This window comes from Pseudophryne corroboree, chromosome 8 (genome assembly GCF_028390025.1).
Source record: "Pseudophryne corroboree isolate aPseCor3 chromosome 8, aPseCor3.hap2, whole genome shotgun sequence".
NCBI classification, from domain to species: domain Eukaryota; kingdom Metazoa; phylum Chordata; class Amphibia; order Anura; family Myobatrachidae; genus Pseudophryne; species Pseudophryne corroboree.
In genome coordinates this window covers 118,390,915-118,408,065 of record NC_086451.1, presented here as the reverse complement: position 1 = coordinate 118,408,065, position 17,151 = coordinate 118,390,915, and the positions used below count along the sequence as shown (strand labels likewise).

General features: G+C 46.8%; 1 protein-coding gene across 1 annotated transcript in view; it reads right to left on the bottom strand.

Annotated features, from left to right (window-relative positions):
- The window catches only part of MPP1 (MAGUK p55 scaffold protein 1), a 156,354-nt gene that overhangs the window by 65,128 nt on the left and 74,075 nt on the right, over positions 1-17,151 (bottom strand). Inside the window, exons 7-8 of the mRNA XM_063936896.1 lie at positions 351-454; positions 185-265 (exon numbers count right to left, since the gene is read on the bottom strand). Coding sequence (XP_063792966.1) covers positions 185-265; positions 351-454 — 185 coding nt within the window. The remainder of the gene's footprint in view (positions 1-184; positions 266-350; positions 455-17,151) is intronic.

The following is a 17,151-nucleotide window of genomic DNA, read 5'->3' as shown; positions in this document are numbered from 1 at the left end:
AACATTACTTGCTAGGTAACAGTCATGAAAGTATATTGCTCCCACATTACTCCCTGCAGTGACATTCTGCCCTTTACTAATGTTCTATGGTGCAGTCTTAATCTACATAATCATTAATGGACATGTGATAGAGTAGCAGAGAATTATTTTCTCAGTGTAGAAAAGTGTATTTTAAATTACTGACCAATCAGCACCAGGGTTTTCCTTGTGAAAGCTGGAAGAGACACTACTTCTTCATAGGAGACGACATCCAACTGATCAAAAACTGTAGAGGGCAAGAAAGAGTCACATGTATATATGTTAACGTGAACGAAGTGTGTATGACATGATGAGTCCGCATTTATACTCACTAGAACTGTGTTTTGCCAGGTATTTATCTTTGCATTTCTTCTTTTTGCCAAATGGGCTGCAGCTTTGAGGTATCTGGTTACTTGTATTAGAGCTTGCCACACGCCTGAAATAATCCAGACATGTATTAAAAACAGACAGCTGATAACATCACAGGGCCATTAGTATGCCACTATAAGGCACAGCTTTAGAACTCCTTAGGTCAGTCTGAACCTGCATCTGTGGGGGCCTGATGCAGAGTTGGACAGAAAATCAGACACAAGTGCTCCTGCAGTGTACACAGAGATAAATCCCTACACTTGTCTGTGTGCAGGGTAGTACTCCTCTTGTGATGCGTGTACCTTCCCCTCCCCCTCCCCCATGCACTAGATTTGCTACTAGCTGTCTAGATGCAAAGGAAATGCGCACAACTCTAATGAAAGTACTTGTGTATGCAGAGCAAAAACACACAAGGAGCTCCCTGTAAACAAGTGTACAGCTTTACATCAGTCCCTAAGCTTTCTACACAGAGAACACAATATACGTACTAGAGATGTGCGGGTTCAGATTTACCTGGATCTCAAAACGGCATCTCATTGGCTCTGTGGTCACGTTAGCTAATAAGAAAAATCTGGATCAATCCAAACTTGTGTTAATTCTGGCGTTAAGAACAGAGTAAATCCGAACCCGCACATCTCTAACACATACACACAGAAAAGATCATTCATGGGGGGCAATTCCAAGTTGATCGCAGCAGGAAATTTTGTAGCAGTTGGGCAAAACCATGTGCACTGCAGGGGGGGCAGATATAACATGTGCAGAGAGAGTTAGATTTGGGTGTGGTGAGTTCAATCTGCAATCTAAATTGCAGTGTAAAAATAAAGCAGCCAGTATTTACCCTGCACAGAAACAAAATAACCCACCCAAATCTAACTCTCTCTGCAGATGTTATATCTGCCCCCCCTGCAGTGCACATGGTTTTGCCCAACTGCTACAAAATTTCCTGCTGCGATCAACTTGGAATTACCCCCATTGCTTCCATTATCTTAATAAGGATGTGCTCCTAAACTTAAGTTCCCTTATAACCTTACAGTAAGTTCACCAAAACTGTACCCTATATAGTCAACTTGTGATGTAACTACAGCCTTATGGGGCCCATACATCTACAGGCAGATTCCCTGTTCTGACAAACCCGATCCGCAATAAAGAAAAACACAGATCTGACAAATGATCAGAGATCTGTCAGGAAATTAGCAAAAAAACAAAACAAAAAAAATAAGAATTTACTTACCGATAATTCTATTTCTCGTAGTCCGTAGTGGATGCTGGGAACTCCGTAAGGACCATGGGGAATAGCGGCTCCGCAGGAGACTGGGCACAAAAGTAAAGCTTTAGGACTACCTGGTGTGCACTGGCTCCTCCCCCTATGACCCTCCTCCAAGCCTCAGTTAGGATACTGTGCCCGGACGAGCGTACACAATAAGGAAGGATTTTGAATCCCGGGTAAGACTCATACCAGCCACACCAATCACACCGTACAACCTGTGATCTGAACCCAGTTAACAGCATAACAGAGGAGCCTCTGAAAAGATGGCTCACAACAATAATAACCCGATTTTTGTAACAATAACTATGTACAAGTATTGCAGACAATCCGCACTTGGGATGGGCGCCCAGCATCCACTACGGACTACGAGAAATAGAATTATCGGTAAGTAAATTCTTATTTTCTCTGACGTCCTAGTGGATGCTGGGAACTCCGTAAGGACCATGGGGATTATACCAAAGCTCCCAAACGGGCGGGAGAGTGCGGATGACTCTGCAGCACCGAATGAGAGAACTCCAGGTCCTCCTTAGCCAGGGTATCAAATTTGTAGAATTTTGCAAACGTGTTTGCCCCTGACCAAGTAGCTGCTCGGCAAAGTTGCAAAGCCGAGACCCCTCGGGCAGCCGCCCAAGATGAGCCCACCTTCCTTGTGGAATGGGCTTTTACAGATTTTGGCTGTGGCAGGCCTGCCACAGAATGTGCAAGCTGAATTGTACTACAAATCCAACGAGCAATAGTCTGCTTAGAAGCAGGAGCACCCAGCTTGTTGGGTGCATACAGGATAAACAGCGAGTCAGATTTTCTGACTCCAGCCGTCCTGGAAACATATATTTTCAGGGCCCTGACTACGTCCAGCAACTTGGAGTCCTCCAAGTCCCTAGTAGCCGCAGGTACCACAATAGGCTGGTTCAAGTGAAACGCTGAAACCACCTTAGGGAGAAATTGAGGACGAGTCCTCAATTCTGCCCTGTCCGTATGAAAAATTAGGTAAGGGCTTTTATAGGATAAAGCCGCCAATTCTGAGACACGCCTGGCTGAAGCCAGGGCCAACAGCATTACCACTTTCCATGTGAGATATTTTAAGTCCACAGTGGTGAGTGGTTCAAACCAATGTGATTTTAGGAACCCCAAAACTACATTGAGATCCCAAGGTGCCACTGGAGGCACAAAAGGAGGCTGTATATGCAGTACCCCCTTGACAAACGTCTGAACTTCAGGAACTGAAGCCAGTTCTTTCTGGAAGAAAATAGACAGGGCCGAAATTTGAACCTTAATGGACCCTAATTTTAGGCCCATAGACAGTCCTGTTTGCAGGAAATGCAGGAAACGACCCAGTTGAAATTCCTCTGTAGGGGCCTTCCTGGCCTCGCACCACGCAACATATTTACGCCAAATACGGTGATAATGCTGTATGGTTACATCCTTCCTGGCTTTGATCAGGGTAGGGATGACTTCATCCGGAATGCCTTTTTCCTTCAGGATCCGGCGTTCAACCGCCATGCCGTCAAACGCAGCCGCGGTAAGTCTTGGAACAGACAGGGTCCCTGCTGGAGCAGGTCCCTTCTTAGAGGTAGAGGCCACGGGTCCTCTGTGAGCATCTCTTGGAGTTCCGGGTACCAAGTCCTTCTTGGCCAATCCGGAGCCACGAGTATAGTCCTTACTCCTCTCCTTCTTATGATTCTCAGTACCTTGGGTATGAGAGGCAGAGGAGGGAACACATACAGTGACTGGTACACCCACGGTGTTACCAGAGCGTCCACAGCTATTGCCTGAGGGTCCCTTGACCTGGCGCAATACCTGTCTAGTTTTTTGTTGAGGCGGGACGCCATCATGTCCACCTTTGGTTTTTCCCAACGGTTCACAATCATGTGGAAGACTTCTGGGTGAAGTCCCCACTCTCCCGGGTGGAGGTCGTGTCTGCTGAGGAAGTCTGCTTCCCAGTTGTCCACTCCCGGAATGAACACTGCTGACAGTGCTATCACATGATTTTCCGCCCAGCGAAGAATCCTTGCAACTTCTGCCATTGCCCTCCTGCTTCTTGTGCCGCCCTGTCTGTTTACGTGGGCGACTGCCGTGATGTTGTCTGACTGGATCAGCACCGGCTGACCTTGAAGCAGAGGTCTTGCTAGGCTTAGAGCATTGTAGATGGCCCTTAGCTCCAGGATATTTATGTGAAGTGATGTCTCCAGGCTTGACCACAAGCCCTGGAAATTTCTTCCCTGTGTGACTGCTCCCCAGTGTCAAAGTCAGAAAAATATCTCTACACACACTGCCATATTTGCACCTCATACTGGTCCGTGCTGCGCATGCGTACGCTCTCCCGTACGTGCGCATACTCACAGTCGCGGGCACCCGCAGGCGCATGGTATGCGTATTTACGGTAGAGTTTATGCGATCGTAGCGTGCGACTCAATCATTACATATTTTCACTAATAATGTATTTTGAAGATCATGGTCCCTTTGATAGATTCTGAAAGTTTGGTTAATATAGAATGTTCATGAACAGAGAAATCCCTCTTTGTTTGATACGAAGGGTCAGACAGGAGTAATACAGTGGTGTTTAGTATCCATCGGAAGAATATTTAATTAGAAATATTCCGGTGTTGGTTTGAAGCAGATCAATCGCTCGTGCGAATAGTTATGGACATAAGAAGTTTATGAACATTTACTTTATTTGCACTTTATTACCCATGCGGCAGGAAACCCAGTTTCCCTCCCACCTGAGCAGTTGGAAATAGTCACAGCCCACCTGTATGAATCAACCTATGACCTTTTGTTATAATGCGAAGCCGAATTCCTGTGTCCAATGAACAATGAGATTGTAGGGACCATTGAATTGTATTGTGTGTGGGGCATAAATAGGCAGGCCGACCATATCCAGTTCACTCTCTTCAACGGTTCTCATTGCTGATAATCGGGAGCTGGATATCGAGGCGCATGCGATCGTTTCCCCTTGTGCGTAAGTGTTTCTCCGCAACTATATTGATCTTCTTGTTATTGTGGGCCAATCTCTCTCAATCTCTCTCTCTCTCTCCTTCTCTTTCTCACTCATTTTTCCCTTAAATTGTATTGTATTGTATTTCTTGTGTAGTTATCTGGTTAGGTAGTCTATGTTATATTGTAGTGTATGACTTGTATTGTGTTTAACTCTTTTGCAAGTATAGCATTCATAATATATATTTTAGGCGTTGGACCCTGAGCACGGTATCTGTGTGTTTCTTATAGTATTAAGTATTCTCAGAGCGTCGGTGACGCTCAAACAGCTTTTAAGGTAATAAGGTTATACTGTGTTGCATTTACTCTCTAACATTACACTAAGGTTTTACTGCACAATACACTGTTTATGGTTTAGATACAAAGGTTTAATATAGTGAGCGTCAGCTCCGCTGGTGATCTCCTCGTGGTCCCGAGCGTTAGCTACGCTATAGCGAACCATTACTTTAGTTAAACAGCCAATAAAGTGCCTGCCTGTGATCTCTTGGCCGTGAGTGAACGTGACGCTTGAGCGTCTCGATCACGGCAAAGCGATTGTTACGCAACTAGCGTACCCTTACGGTACTTCATACATAAATAGCGTACAGTGTTCTTAGACCTCATAAAGGGTATTATATACGATAAATAATAAGATTTTACTTACCGATAAATCTATTTCTCGGAGTCCGTAGTGGATGCTTGGGTTCCTGAAAGGACCATGGGGGATAGCGGCTCCGCAGGAGACAGGGCACAAAAAGTAAAGCTTTTCCAGATCAGGTGGTGTGCACTGGCTCCTCCCCCCATGACCCTCCTCCAGACTCCAGTTAGGTACTGTGCCCGGACGAGCGTACACAATAAGGGAGGATTTTGAATCCCGGGTAAGACTCATACCAGCCACACCAATCACACCGTACAACTTGTGATCTAAACCCAGTTAACAGTATGATAACAGCGGAGCCTCTGAAAGATGGCTTCCTTCAACAATAACCCGAATTAGTTAACAATAACTATGTACAATTATTGCAGATAATCCGCACTTGGGATGGGCGCCCAGCATCCACTACGGACTCCGAGAAATAGATTTATCGGTAAGTAAAATCTTATTTTCTCTATCGTCCTAGTGGATGCTGGGGTTCCTGAAAGGACCATGGGGATTATACCAAAGCTCCCAAACGGGCGGGAGAGTGCGGATGACTCTGCAGCACCGAATGAGAGAACTCCAGGTCCTCCTTAGCCAGAGTATCAAATTTGTAAAATTTTACAAACGTGTTCTCCCCTGACCACGTAGCTGCTCGGCAAAGTTGTAATGCCGAGACCCCTCGGGCAGCCGCCCAAGATGAGCCCACCTTCCTTGTGGAGTGGGCCTTTACCGATTTAGGCTGTGGCAGGCCTGCCACAGAATGTGCAAGTTGGATTGTGCTACAGATCCAACGAGCAATCGTCTGCTTAGACGCAGGAGCACCCATCTTGTTGGGTGCATACAATATAAACAACGAGTCAGATTTTCTGACTCCAGCTGTCCTTGCAATATATATTTTTAATGCTCTGACAACGTCCAGTAACTTGGAGTCCTCCAAGTCACTTGTAGCCGCAGGCACTACAATAGGCTGGTTCAGATGAAATGCTGACACCACCTTAGGGAGAAAATGCGGACGAGTCCGCAGTTCTGCCCTGTCCGAATGGAAAATCAGATATGGGCTTTTGTAAGATAAAGCTGCCAGTTCTGACACTCTCCTGGCCGAAGCCAGGGCTAGAAGCATGGTCACTTTCCATGTGAGATATTTCAAATCCACCTTCTTTAGTGGTTCAAACCAATGAGATTTTAGAAAGTCCAAAACCAAATTGAGATCCCACGGTGCCACTGGAGGCACCACAGGAGGCTGTATATGTAGCACTCCCTTAACAAAGGTCTGGACTTCAGGGACTGAAGCCAATTCTTTTTGAAAGAAAATCGACAGGGCCGAAATTTGAACCTTAATAGATCCCAATTTGAGACCCATAGACAATCCTGATTGCAGGAAATGTAGGAATCGACCCAGTTGAAATTCCTCCGTCGGAGCACTCCGATCTTCGCACCACGCAACATATTTTCGCCAAATTCGGTGATAATGTTGCACGGTTACTTCCTTCCTTGCTTTAATCAAAGTAGGAATGACTTCTTCCGGCATGCCTTTTTCCTTTAGGATCCGGCGTTCAACCGCCATGCCGTCAAACGCAGCCGCGGTAAGTCTTGAAACAGACAGGGACCCTGCTGAAGCAAGTCCCTCCTTAGAGGTAGAGGCCACGGATCTTCCGTGATCATCTCTTGAAGTTCCGGGTACCAAGTCCTTCTTGGCCAATCCGGAACCACTAGTATCGTCCTTACGCCTCTTTGCCGTATAATTCTCAATACTTTTGGTATGAGAGGCAGAGGAGGAAACACATACACCGACTGGTACACCCAAGGCGTTACCAGCGCGTCCACAGCTATTGCCTGCGGATCTCTTGACCTGGCGCAATACCTGTCCAGTTTTTTGTTGAGGCGAGACGCCATCATGTCCACCATTGGTCTTTCCCAACGGGTTACCAGCAAGTGGAAGACTTCTGGATGAAGTCCCCACTCTCCCGGGTGAAGATCGTGTCTGCTGAGGAAGTCTGCTTCCCAGTTGTCCACTCCCGGGATGAACACTGCTGACAGTGCTATCACATGATTCTCTGCCCAGCGAAGAATCCTTGCAGCTTCTGCCATTGCACTCCTGCTTCTTGTGCCGCCCTGTCTGTTCACATGGGCGACTGTCGTGATGTTGTCCGACTGGATCAACACCGGTTTTCCCTGAAGCAGAGGTTCTGCCTGGCTTAGAGCATTGTATATTGCTCTTAGTTCCAGAATGTTTATGTGAAGAGACGTTTCCAGGCTCGTCCATACTCCCTGGAAGTTTCTTCCTTGTGTGACTGCTCCCCAGCCTCTCAGGCTGGCGTCCGTGGTCACCAGGATCCAATCCTGTATGCCGAATCTGCGGCCCTCCAATAGATGAGCACTCTGCAACCACCACAGAAGAGACACCCTTGTCCTTGGAGACAGGGTTATCCGCAGGTGCATCTGAAGATGCGACCCTGACCATTTGTCCAACAGATCCCTTTGGAAAATTCTTGCGTGGAATCTGCCGAATGGAATTGCTTCGTAAGAAGCCACCATTTTTCCCAGGACTCTTGTGCATTGATGTACAGACACCTTTCCTGGTTTTAGGAGGTTCCTGACAAGCTCGGATAACTCCTTGGCTTTTTCCTCCGGGAGAAAAACCTTTTTCTGAACCGTGTCCAGAATCATCCCTAGGAACAGCAGACGAGTTGTCGGCATTAACTGGGATTTTGGAATATTCAGAATCCACCCGTGCTGTTTTAGCACTTCTTGAGACAGTGCTAATCCCATCTCTAGCTGTTCTCTGGACCTTGCCCTTATTAGGAGATCGTCCAAGTATGGGATAATTAATATGTCTTTTCTTCGAAGAAGAATCATCATCTCGGCCATTACCTTTGTAAAGACCCGAGGTGCCGTGGACAATCCGAACGGCAGCGTCTGAAACTGATAGTGACAGTTTTGTACAACGAACCTGAGATACCCCTGGTGTGAGGGGTAAATTGGAACGTGGAGATAAGCATCCTTGATGTCCAAGGATACCATAAAGTCCCCCTCTTCCAGGTTCGCTATCACTGCTCTGAGTGACTCCATCTTGAACTTGAACTTCTTTATGTACAGGTTCAAGGACTTCAGATTTAGAATAGGCCTTACCGAGCCATCCGGCTTCGGTACCACAAAAAGAGTGGAATAATACCCCTTCCCTTGTTGTAGAAGAGGTACCTTGACTATCACCTGCTGAGAGTACAGCTTGTGAATGGCTTCCAAAACCGTCTCCCTTTCGGAGGGGGACGTTGGTAAAGCAGACTTCAGGAAACGGCGAGGTGGATCTGTCTCTAATTCCAACCTGTACCCCTGAGATATTATCTGCAGGATCCAGGGATCTACCTGCGAGTGAGCCCACTGCGCGCTGTAATTTTTGAGACGACCACCCACCATCCCCGAGTCCGCTTGAGAAGCCCCAGCGTCATGCTGAGGCTTTTGTAGAAGCCGGGGAAGGCTTCTGTTCCTGGGAAGGAGCTGCCTGTTGCTGTCTCTTCCCTCGACCTCTGCCTCGTGGCAGATATGAATAGCCCTTTGCTCTCTTATTTTTAAAGGAACGAAAGGGCTGCGGTTGAAAAGTCGGTGCCTTTTTCTGTTGGGGAGTGACTTGAGGTAGAAAGGTGGATTTCCCGGCTGTAGCCGTGGCCACCAAATCTGATAGACCGACTCCAAATAACTCCTCCCCTTTATACGGCCAAACTTCCATATGTCGTTTTGAATCCGCATCGCCTGTCCACTGTCGCGTCCATAAAGCTCTTCTGGCCGAAATGGACATAGCACTTACCCGTGATGCCAGTGTGCAGATATCCCTCTGTGCATCACGCATATAAAGAAATGCATCCTTTATTTGTTCTAACGACAGTAAAATATTGTCCCTGTCCAGGGTATCAATATTTTCAATCAGGGACTCTGACCAAACTACCCCAGCACTGCACATCCAGGCAGTCGCTATAGCTGGTCGTAGTATAACACCTGCATGTGTGTATATACTTTTTTGGATATTTTCCATCCTCCTATCTGATGGATCTTTAAGTGCGGCCGTCTCAGGAGAGGGTAACGCCACTTGTTTAGATAAGCGTGTTAGCGCCTTGTCCACCCTAGGAGGTGTTTCCCAGCGCTCCCTAACCTCTGGCGGGAAAGGGTATAATGCCAATAATTTCTTTGAAATTATCAGCTTTTTATCGGGGGCAACCCACGCTTCATTACACACGTCATTTAATTCTTCTGATTCAGGAAAAACTATAGGTAGTTTTTTCACACCCCACATAATACCCTGTTTAGTGGTACCTGTAGTATCAGCTAAATGTAACGCCTCCTTCATTGCCAAAATCATATAACGTGTGGCCCTACTGGAAAATACGGTTGATTCGTCACCGTCACCACTGGAGTCAGTGCCTGTGTCTGGGTCTGTGTCGACCGACTGAGGCAAAGGGCGTTTCACAGCCCCTGACGGTGTTTGAGTCGCCTGGACAGGCACTAATTGATTGTCCGGCCGTCTCATGTCGTCAAACGACTGCTTTAGCGTGTTGACACTATCCCGTAGTTCCATAAATAAAGGCATCCATTCTGGTGTCGACTCCCTAGGGGGTGACATCCTCATATTTGGCAATTGCTCCGCCTCCACACCAATATCGTCCTCATACATGTCGACACACACGTACCGACACACAGCAGACACACAGGGAATGCTCCTAACGAAGACAGGACCCACTAGCCCTTTGGGGAGACAGAGGGAGAGTTTGCCAGCACACACCAAAAGCGCTATATATATAACAGGGATAGCCTTATAATAAGTGCTCCCTTATAGCTGCTTTATATATATCAAAATATCGCCATAAATTTGCCCCCCCCTCTCTGTTTTACCCTGTTTCTGTAGTGCAGTGCAGGGGAGAGACCTGGGAGCCGTCCTGACCAGCGGAGCTGTGAGAGGAAATGGCGCCGTGTGCTGAGGAGATAGGCCCCGCCCCTTTTCCGGCGGGCTCGTCTCCCGCTATTTAGTGAATCCAGGCAGGGGTTAAATATCTCCATATAGCCTCTGGGGGCTATATGTGAGGTATTTTTAGCCTTTATATAGGTTACATTTGCCTCCCAGGGCGCCCCCCCCCAGCGCCCTGCACCCTCAGTGACTGCGTGTGAAGTGTGCTGAGAGGAAAATGGCGCACAGCTGCAGTGCTGTGCGCTACCTTTAGAAGACTGCAGGAGTCTTCAGCCGCCGATTCTGGACCTCTTCTGACTTCAGCATCTGCAAGGGGGCCGGCGGCGCGGCTCCGGTGACCATCCAGGCTGTACCTGTGATCGTCCCTCTGGAGCTGATGTCCAGTAGCCAAGAAGCCAATCCATCCTGCACGCAGGTGAGTTCACTTCTTCTCCCCTCAGTCCCTCGTTGCAGTGATCCTGTTGCCAGCAGGACTCACTGTAAAATAAAAAACCTAAGCTAAACTTTTTCTAAGCAGCTCTTTAGGAGAGCCACCTAGATTGCACCCTTCTCGGCCGGGCACAAAAATCTAACTGGAGTCTGGAGGAGGGTCATGGGGGGAGGAGCCAGTGCACACCACCTGATCTGGAAAAGCTTTACTTTTTGTGCCCTGTCTCCTGCGGAGCCGCTATCCCCCATGGTCCTTTCAGGAACCCCAGCATCCACTAGGACGATAGAGAAATTTAGCTTTATCAATTGGCGGCTCGCCCTGTCCTTCACATATCTGCACTAGGTAATTTCAGCAGACATTATCCAGCAGCAAAGGGCGGGAGATCATATTCCTCGTAGTGCTGTTTGGATAAGCGTCTGCTTCTCTTAGTAAAGGGTGCTGAAGGAATCCGGGAACCGGAGGTAAGAACAAAACAATAGTCTTTTTAAAACTGTTTATTTTTCTGTCTTGCGTACACACGCACGCACACATATATATCTGCATTTCCTTTTCATTGGTGTATTTTCGTATGTCACTCTCCTGTTTGCCAGTTCTATAGTTGATAAACGTATAAATTGTGTTACGGTGGATCTTTGCTTTGCGTACGCGTGTCTCTAACAAAAGACTGAGACTTGCGCACGCAATCCAAGGGCCGACGCACGCAGCGTATATTACGCAACGGAGCGTACGGGTACGCCCACGTAACTCAAATCACAAGTTTTTTTCTTCTCCTCTCAACGCGATAAGTAGCGCCACGCGGTAAATAACGCCAGGCGATAAATCGCGCAATTTTTTTTTAATTCCAAATTTAAATTAATAGATCCTTCTCCTAATTTGTAACATATCTGGTCTAAAGAGAAATTTCTGCGCAGAAATAGAAATAGAAACAAAAGTGTACATGTGGTGAGTGAGTGTGTTGTATACAATTTTACAGGTTGAACCACAAGAAAAGTCGAGTACTCGTGAGGTACATGCGTGTAAGTGACGTACATGGTGGCTAGGGAGGCATCCCTGGTTAAATATACAATTTGAGCATTAGAGTGTAGCAGACCAGGAGGTCATACTGTATCAGACCAGGAGGTCATAGCAGACCAACAGGTTCAGGTACAGCAGACAAGGAAGTCCGCTATACAGTCCACAGGCACAACACCAAGAAAGGGTTGGTGCAACACCCATATAGGCCATATAAGCTCTGGCTGAAGGAATTCGCAGCCGTAATTTTCGATTCCACTGGTCGCTCAGTACATAAGATTAGTTGCTTGTGTACTAAACGACTGTACCGCACGTAATTGTGTGCATTAGTAAACCTGACCGGTACTATTTGTGTACGAAGGTCATAAACGCTATTTGTACATTCTAACGTGATTTGTGTAACTTTTTTTTATTTTAAGGGAAGTTCGCTGCACACTCAGGAACTATCCAGCAACCAATAGTTACTGGAAAGAGTAAGTGTTCTTCGGAGCACCCTCACAGGTTCCAGTAAATAGAGGTTCAGGTCGCAGGGGCCCTAGGTCGAGTACGCCAGCACCATATCGGTGTGATCAGGTCGTATTGGTCGGCGTGGGCGAGTGAGTGGGGTACTCGGTAAACCGCCACCGCCAGCCTATTTTGGACATTTGGTTTGCGTAAGGGTTGGTTAAATAAAGCAACACCTTCGAACTATGGGGGCCACTTGTTCAGGTAGGGGGCGATCAACCTCGGTTCGGGTTGATTCAGTGAACCGACCAATTGGGTCGGCAAGGTATGTAATGTGTGAGAAATACGGAAGTCACACAGAAGCTTTATGTGATGAATGGGAGAGAATGACAATACATGACGGGGAGAAATTCCCAAGAGTAGGTAGCTTCAGCACAGAAGTGTTAACGAATTTAAGGAGAAGGATATGTCTCATTAAATCAACAAAGAGACGAATCAAACATTACGATTATTTGCAGTTGTGGCAGCAGGAAGGTGACATACAGAGAGGATTGGCTCAGGCGGCGGGATCTGGCTCAATCAGAAAACTGATAGCCACGGCCCCACCGCCACCATACATATCAGGAGAGAAATTGGTTGCGGAGAATGACGCACTAAGGTGTAACACACAAACACTTAGCAACTGTATAAATGTTAAAGATAATGTTAACCAATTAACCAATGCAAGTATTAACCCGTGCAAGTTGTACCCTGTTTTGAACTTTCCTCAGGAGTGTGATCAAGAAGACGAATCGGCAACAATTTCAGCGCTCTCTCTAGCAGCCACCATAGCAGAGACCACAGTAGGCACAGCTCCACCCACGAGATTAGTAACAAAGGCCCCTAACGGAGGGATAGGTGAGGTCGTGTCTACAGGTAAGTACGGCACCATACACTATGCTGAAGCCATTTCACCACAGGCTGTAGAACCCACACAGAGTGATGTTGTTAGAGTTAATCCTGTTAGGGTAATAGCTGTTCCAAATGGGAAAACTGACACAACAGGGGTCACCCCTGTGAGGAACATTGCCATGTATAGCCCATTTTCCAGAATGGAATTAAGGACCATCGTGTCTGAATTCCCTGACCCTAGAAAAGATTTAGTTGCCAGTCAAAAATACATCAGAGACTTAGGTAACACTGTAGAGCCCAACAATAAAGACTGGCAGATATTGCTGAGAGCATGTTTACCCTCCAATGTTGACGCAACTCAATTTTTAGCTGATTGCGGATTAGATCAGGATGTACCTCTTACAGATGTGTACAACAAAGACAATGTAAAAAGAATAAACTTACAGTTAAAAGAATATTTCCCAGCGGTAGTCAGATGGAACAAGATATTCTCCATTAAACAGAAGGAGTCAGAGACAGCTGCAGAGTATTTTCACAGAGCATTATCAGAAATGGCAAAATACACAGGCATAGAGGACATCAAAACAAACATAAACCATCGAGAAGTAGCAGTATCGGTACTGATGGATGGTTTAAAATAGTCATTGAAGACTAGGGTACAGACCACACAACCATGTTGGCGAGGTCTGTCTGTGGCTACTTTGAGAGAGGTTGCTATTGATCACGATAGGAACATCACCAGACACAGGGAACAACAAAGTGATAAGTTAATGGCCGTAAGTATACAGGCCCGGACCACAAGGCAGCCTTTATTTGTATCACCAAACCCTGTGGGTAAGTCAAGTGTGGTTACTTGTTATTCTTGTCATAAACAGGGACACATGGCACGAGATTGTAGAGTAAAGAATGTACGAAATTCATACCAACCCCCTAGACAACGACACGACACACGACATTGGGAGCAAGGTCCGCAGAAACGGAGTTATGAGCCACATGCAGGGGAAACAAAAAGATACCCCCCAAACAGAGATTGGCAAACCTCTGGTAGTTCCCAGCTAACTCCCTCACAAGTAGTTGCTGCTAGCGGGATTCAGGGAGGTCACCATACCCAATAGGGGTGTGGCCATACCTGTAATCTGCAGCCAGTAAAATTGATTGCAAGTCTTGGAAGTGAACCAGAAATTGCAATCAATGTAGCTGGTAAATCATTAAACTTTCTTGTAGACACAGGGGCGGCCAAATCAGTGATAAATTCGACAGTGGGCATGAGGACCACTGGTAGGACAATTCCAGCCGTGGGAGTAACAGGAGTAGTCCAGCATTACCCTGTTAGCAAACCAGCAGAGATTACAATAGGGCCTTTACATACCAAGCATTCCTTTTTGCTGGCTGCATCGGCACCGACCAATCTCCTGGGAAGAGACTTACTGTGTAAAATGGGGTGCGTCATTTATTGTACTCCTGAAGGTGTATTCTTGGACATACCTGAGAATCACGCTCAGGAAGTACGAGACATGTTAGACTCCCCGTCAAAATTAATGTCACATACCACTATGACAAATAGGACTCCCTCCCAAGTGGAAGAAATGACATCTCAGATACCAGAGTCACTTTGGACTAAAGATGGACAGGACACTGGATTAATGGCAAACGTAGCTCCGGTAGTTGTACAAGTAAAAGATGGTAGGATAGCTCCAAAAATCCCACAGTACCCTCTGAAGCCAGAGGTGGAGTTAGGAGTTTACCCAGTAATAGAGCGCTTGCTACAACAGGGCATTCTGGTAAGAACGTCCAGCACTGCTAACAGTCTCATCTTCCCTGTGAAAAAGAGTGGGGGGAGGGGTTACCGGCTAGTGCAGGATCTAAGGGGGATTAACAAAATAGTTGAGAGTCAGTTCCCCGTAGTGCCAAATCCAGCTGTCATCCTAATGCAAATCCCTCCCACTGCGAAATTTTTCACTGTTATTGACCTCTGCTCCGCTTTCTTTTCGGTACCTCTGCACCCTGACAGTCAATATTTGTTCGCATTTACATACAGAGGAGTCCAATACACATGGACTCGATTACCACAAGGATTCATAGATAGCCCAAGTATATTTTCTCAGGCTTTGCATGATTGTTTACAGTCTTTCCAACCAGTGAGTGGATCAGTATTAATACAGTACGTGGATGATCTACTACTGTGTTCTGATTCATTGGAGGCATCCCTGAAGGATACGAAACAGCTCCTGTTTCATCTTTCAGACACAGGACACAAGGTTTCCAAAGACAAGTTGCAATTATGCCAAACTAAGGTAAAATATTTGGGACACTGTTTAACACAAGGACTGAGACACCTGACCGCTGATAGAATTCAAGCAATTAGAGACATGACTCTGCCACAAACCCAGCAACAGATCAGAACATTTTTAGGAATGTGTGGGTATTGCCGTAATTGGATCCCAGGGTTTTCCATGTTAGCGTTACCTTTGCAGGAAATGGTCTCCTCAAACAAACCTGATCGGATTTCGCATACAGACGAGTCTGAGGCAGCATTTGAGAGACTTAAACAGTGCCTAACGCAGGCACCAGCATTAGGTATGCCGGACTATGGGAAACCCTTTGAACTATACGGAACAGAAAGTGCTGGTTGCGCGGCAGGCGTACTAACCCAAAAGCACGGTGATGCCAGCAGGCCAGTAGCATATTACAGCGCTCAGCTAGACACGGTAGCGCGATCCCTCCCCACATGCTTGCGAAGCGTTGCTGCAATAGCATTGCTAGTAACGAAAAGCGAAGACGTCGTGCTAGGTCACAACCTCACAATTCATACACCGCATGCAGTATCAGCCTTGTTAAATTCTGCCCAAACCAGGCACGTCTCATCAGCGCGGTTTACAAGATGGGAATTGGCACTAATGGCCCCCGTAAACATCACCATAAGGAGATGCAGTGCATTAAATCCTGCAACATATCTCCCAAGTGTGTCTGGACAGACCCAAAGGGTGGAGGATGAGAGTACTGGGGAAGGAGGATTTAATACAAAGGAAGATACTCATGATTGTATAGAATATTTGACCCAAAATTTTACCGCAAGGCCTGACATCAGTGACAACCCACTGGAAGATGCAGAACTTACGTTCTACACGGACGGTAGTTGTCATAGACAGTCAGACTCGGGAGACTTGTGTACTGGATACGCAGTCGTAGATGACCAAGGCACCATAGAAGCGGAACCGCTAGGCCCACCTCACTCAGCCCAGGTTGCTGAACTGGTCGCCCTAACCAGAGCATGCGAATTGGCTAAGGGCAAATCAGCCAATATCTACACCGATTCTAGATACGCATTCGGGGTAGTCCATGATTTCGGAGCCCTATGGCGCCTCAGAAATTTCATGACGGCAGCTGGTACACCGGTAGCGCATGCAGCTCACATAAAAAGGCTTCTAACAGCGATACAGGAACCCGACAGAGTGGCTGTTATCAAATGTAAAGCACATACATATAGCCAAGACCCAGTATCGCTTGGTAACAGCCGAGCAGACGAAGCAGCTAAGTTAGCAGCCGCTACCCCCAGACAGACAGACACCACACAACTGATGGTATTTAATACCATCAACACACAGAAGTTGTGTGAGATGCAAAATTTGTGTTCCACACAGGAAAAGGCAGTCTGGAAGGCAAAGGGATATGGCCAGGAGTCCTCAGGACTCTGGACGGATGGACATGGTAAACCAGTGGCCCCCAGAGCATATCTTCCATGTCTGGCTGAAGCAGCTCACGGGCTGACTCATCTAGGCAAGGAGGGGATGTGCAAATTGGTAAGAGCATATTGGTGCGCCCCAGGATTCTCCTCTCATGCGAGTAAAAGAGCCATGTCGTGCCTTACCTGTTTGAGAAAGAATATTGGAAAGGCAATACCTACAGAACCATCCCATATCCCACCTGCCGGCGGCCCTTTCCAGGTAATACAGATTGACTTCATTCAATTACCCCCTTGTCGAAATTTAAAATATATACTTGTTTGTATAGATGTTTTCTCAAATTGGGTCGAAGCATTTCCAGCGGCCACAAATACCGCTATGTTTACTGCTAAGAAAATTGTGCAGGAATTTGTATGTAGATATGGTATCCCTAGAATTATCGAAAGTGATAGGGGTACCCATTTTACAGGT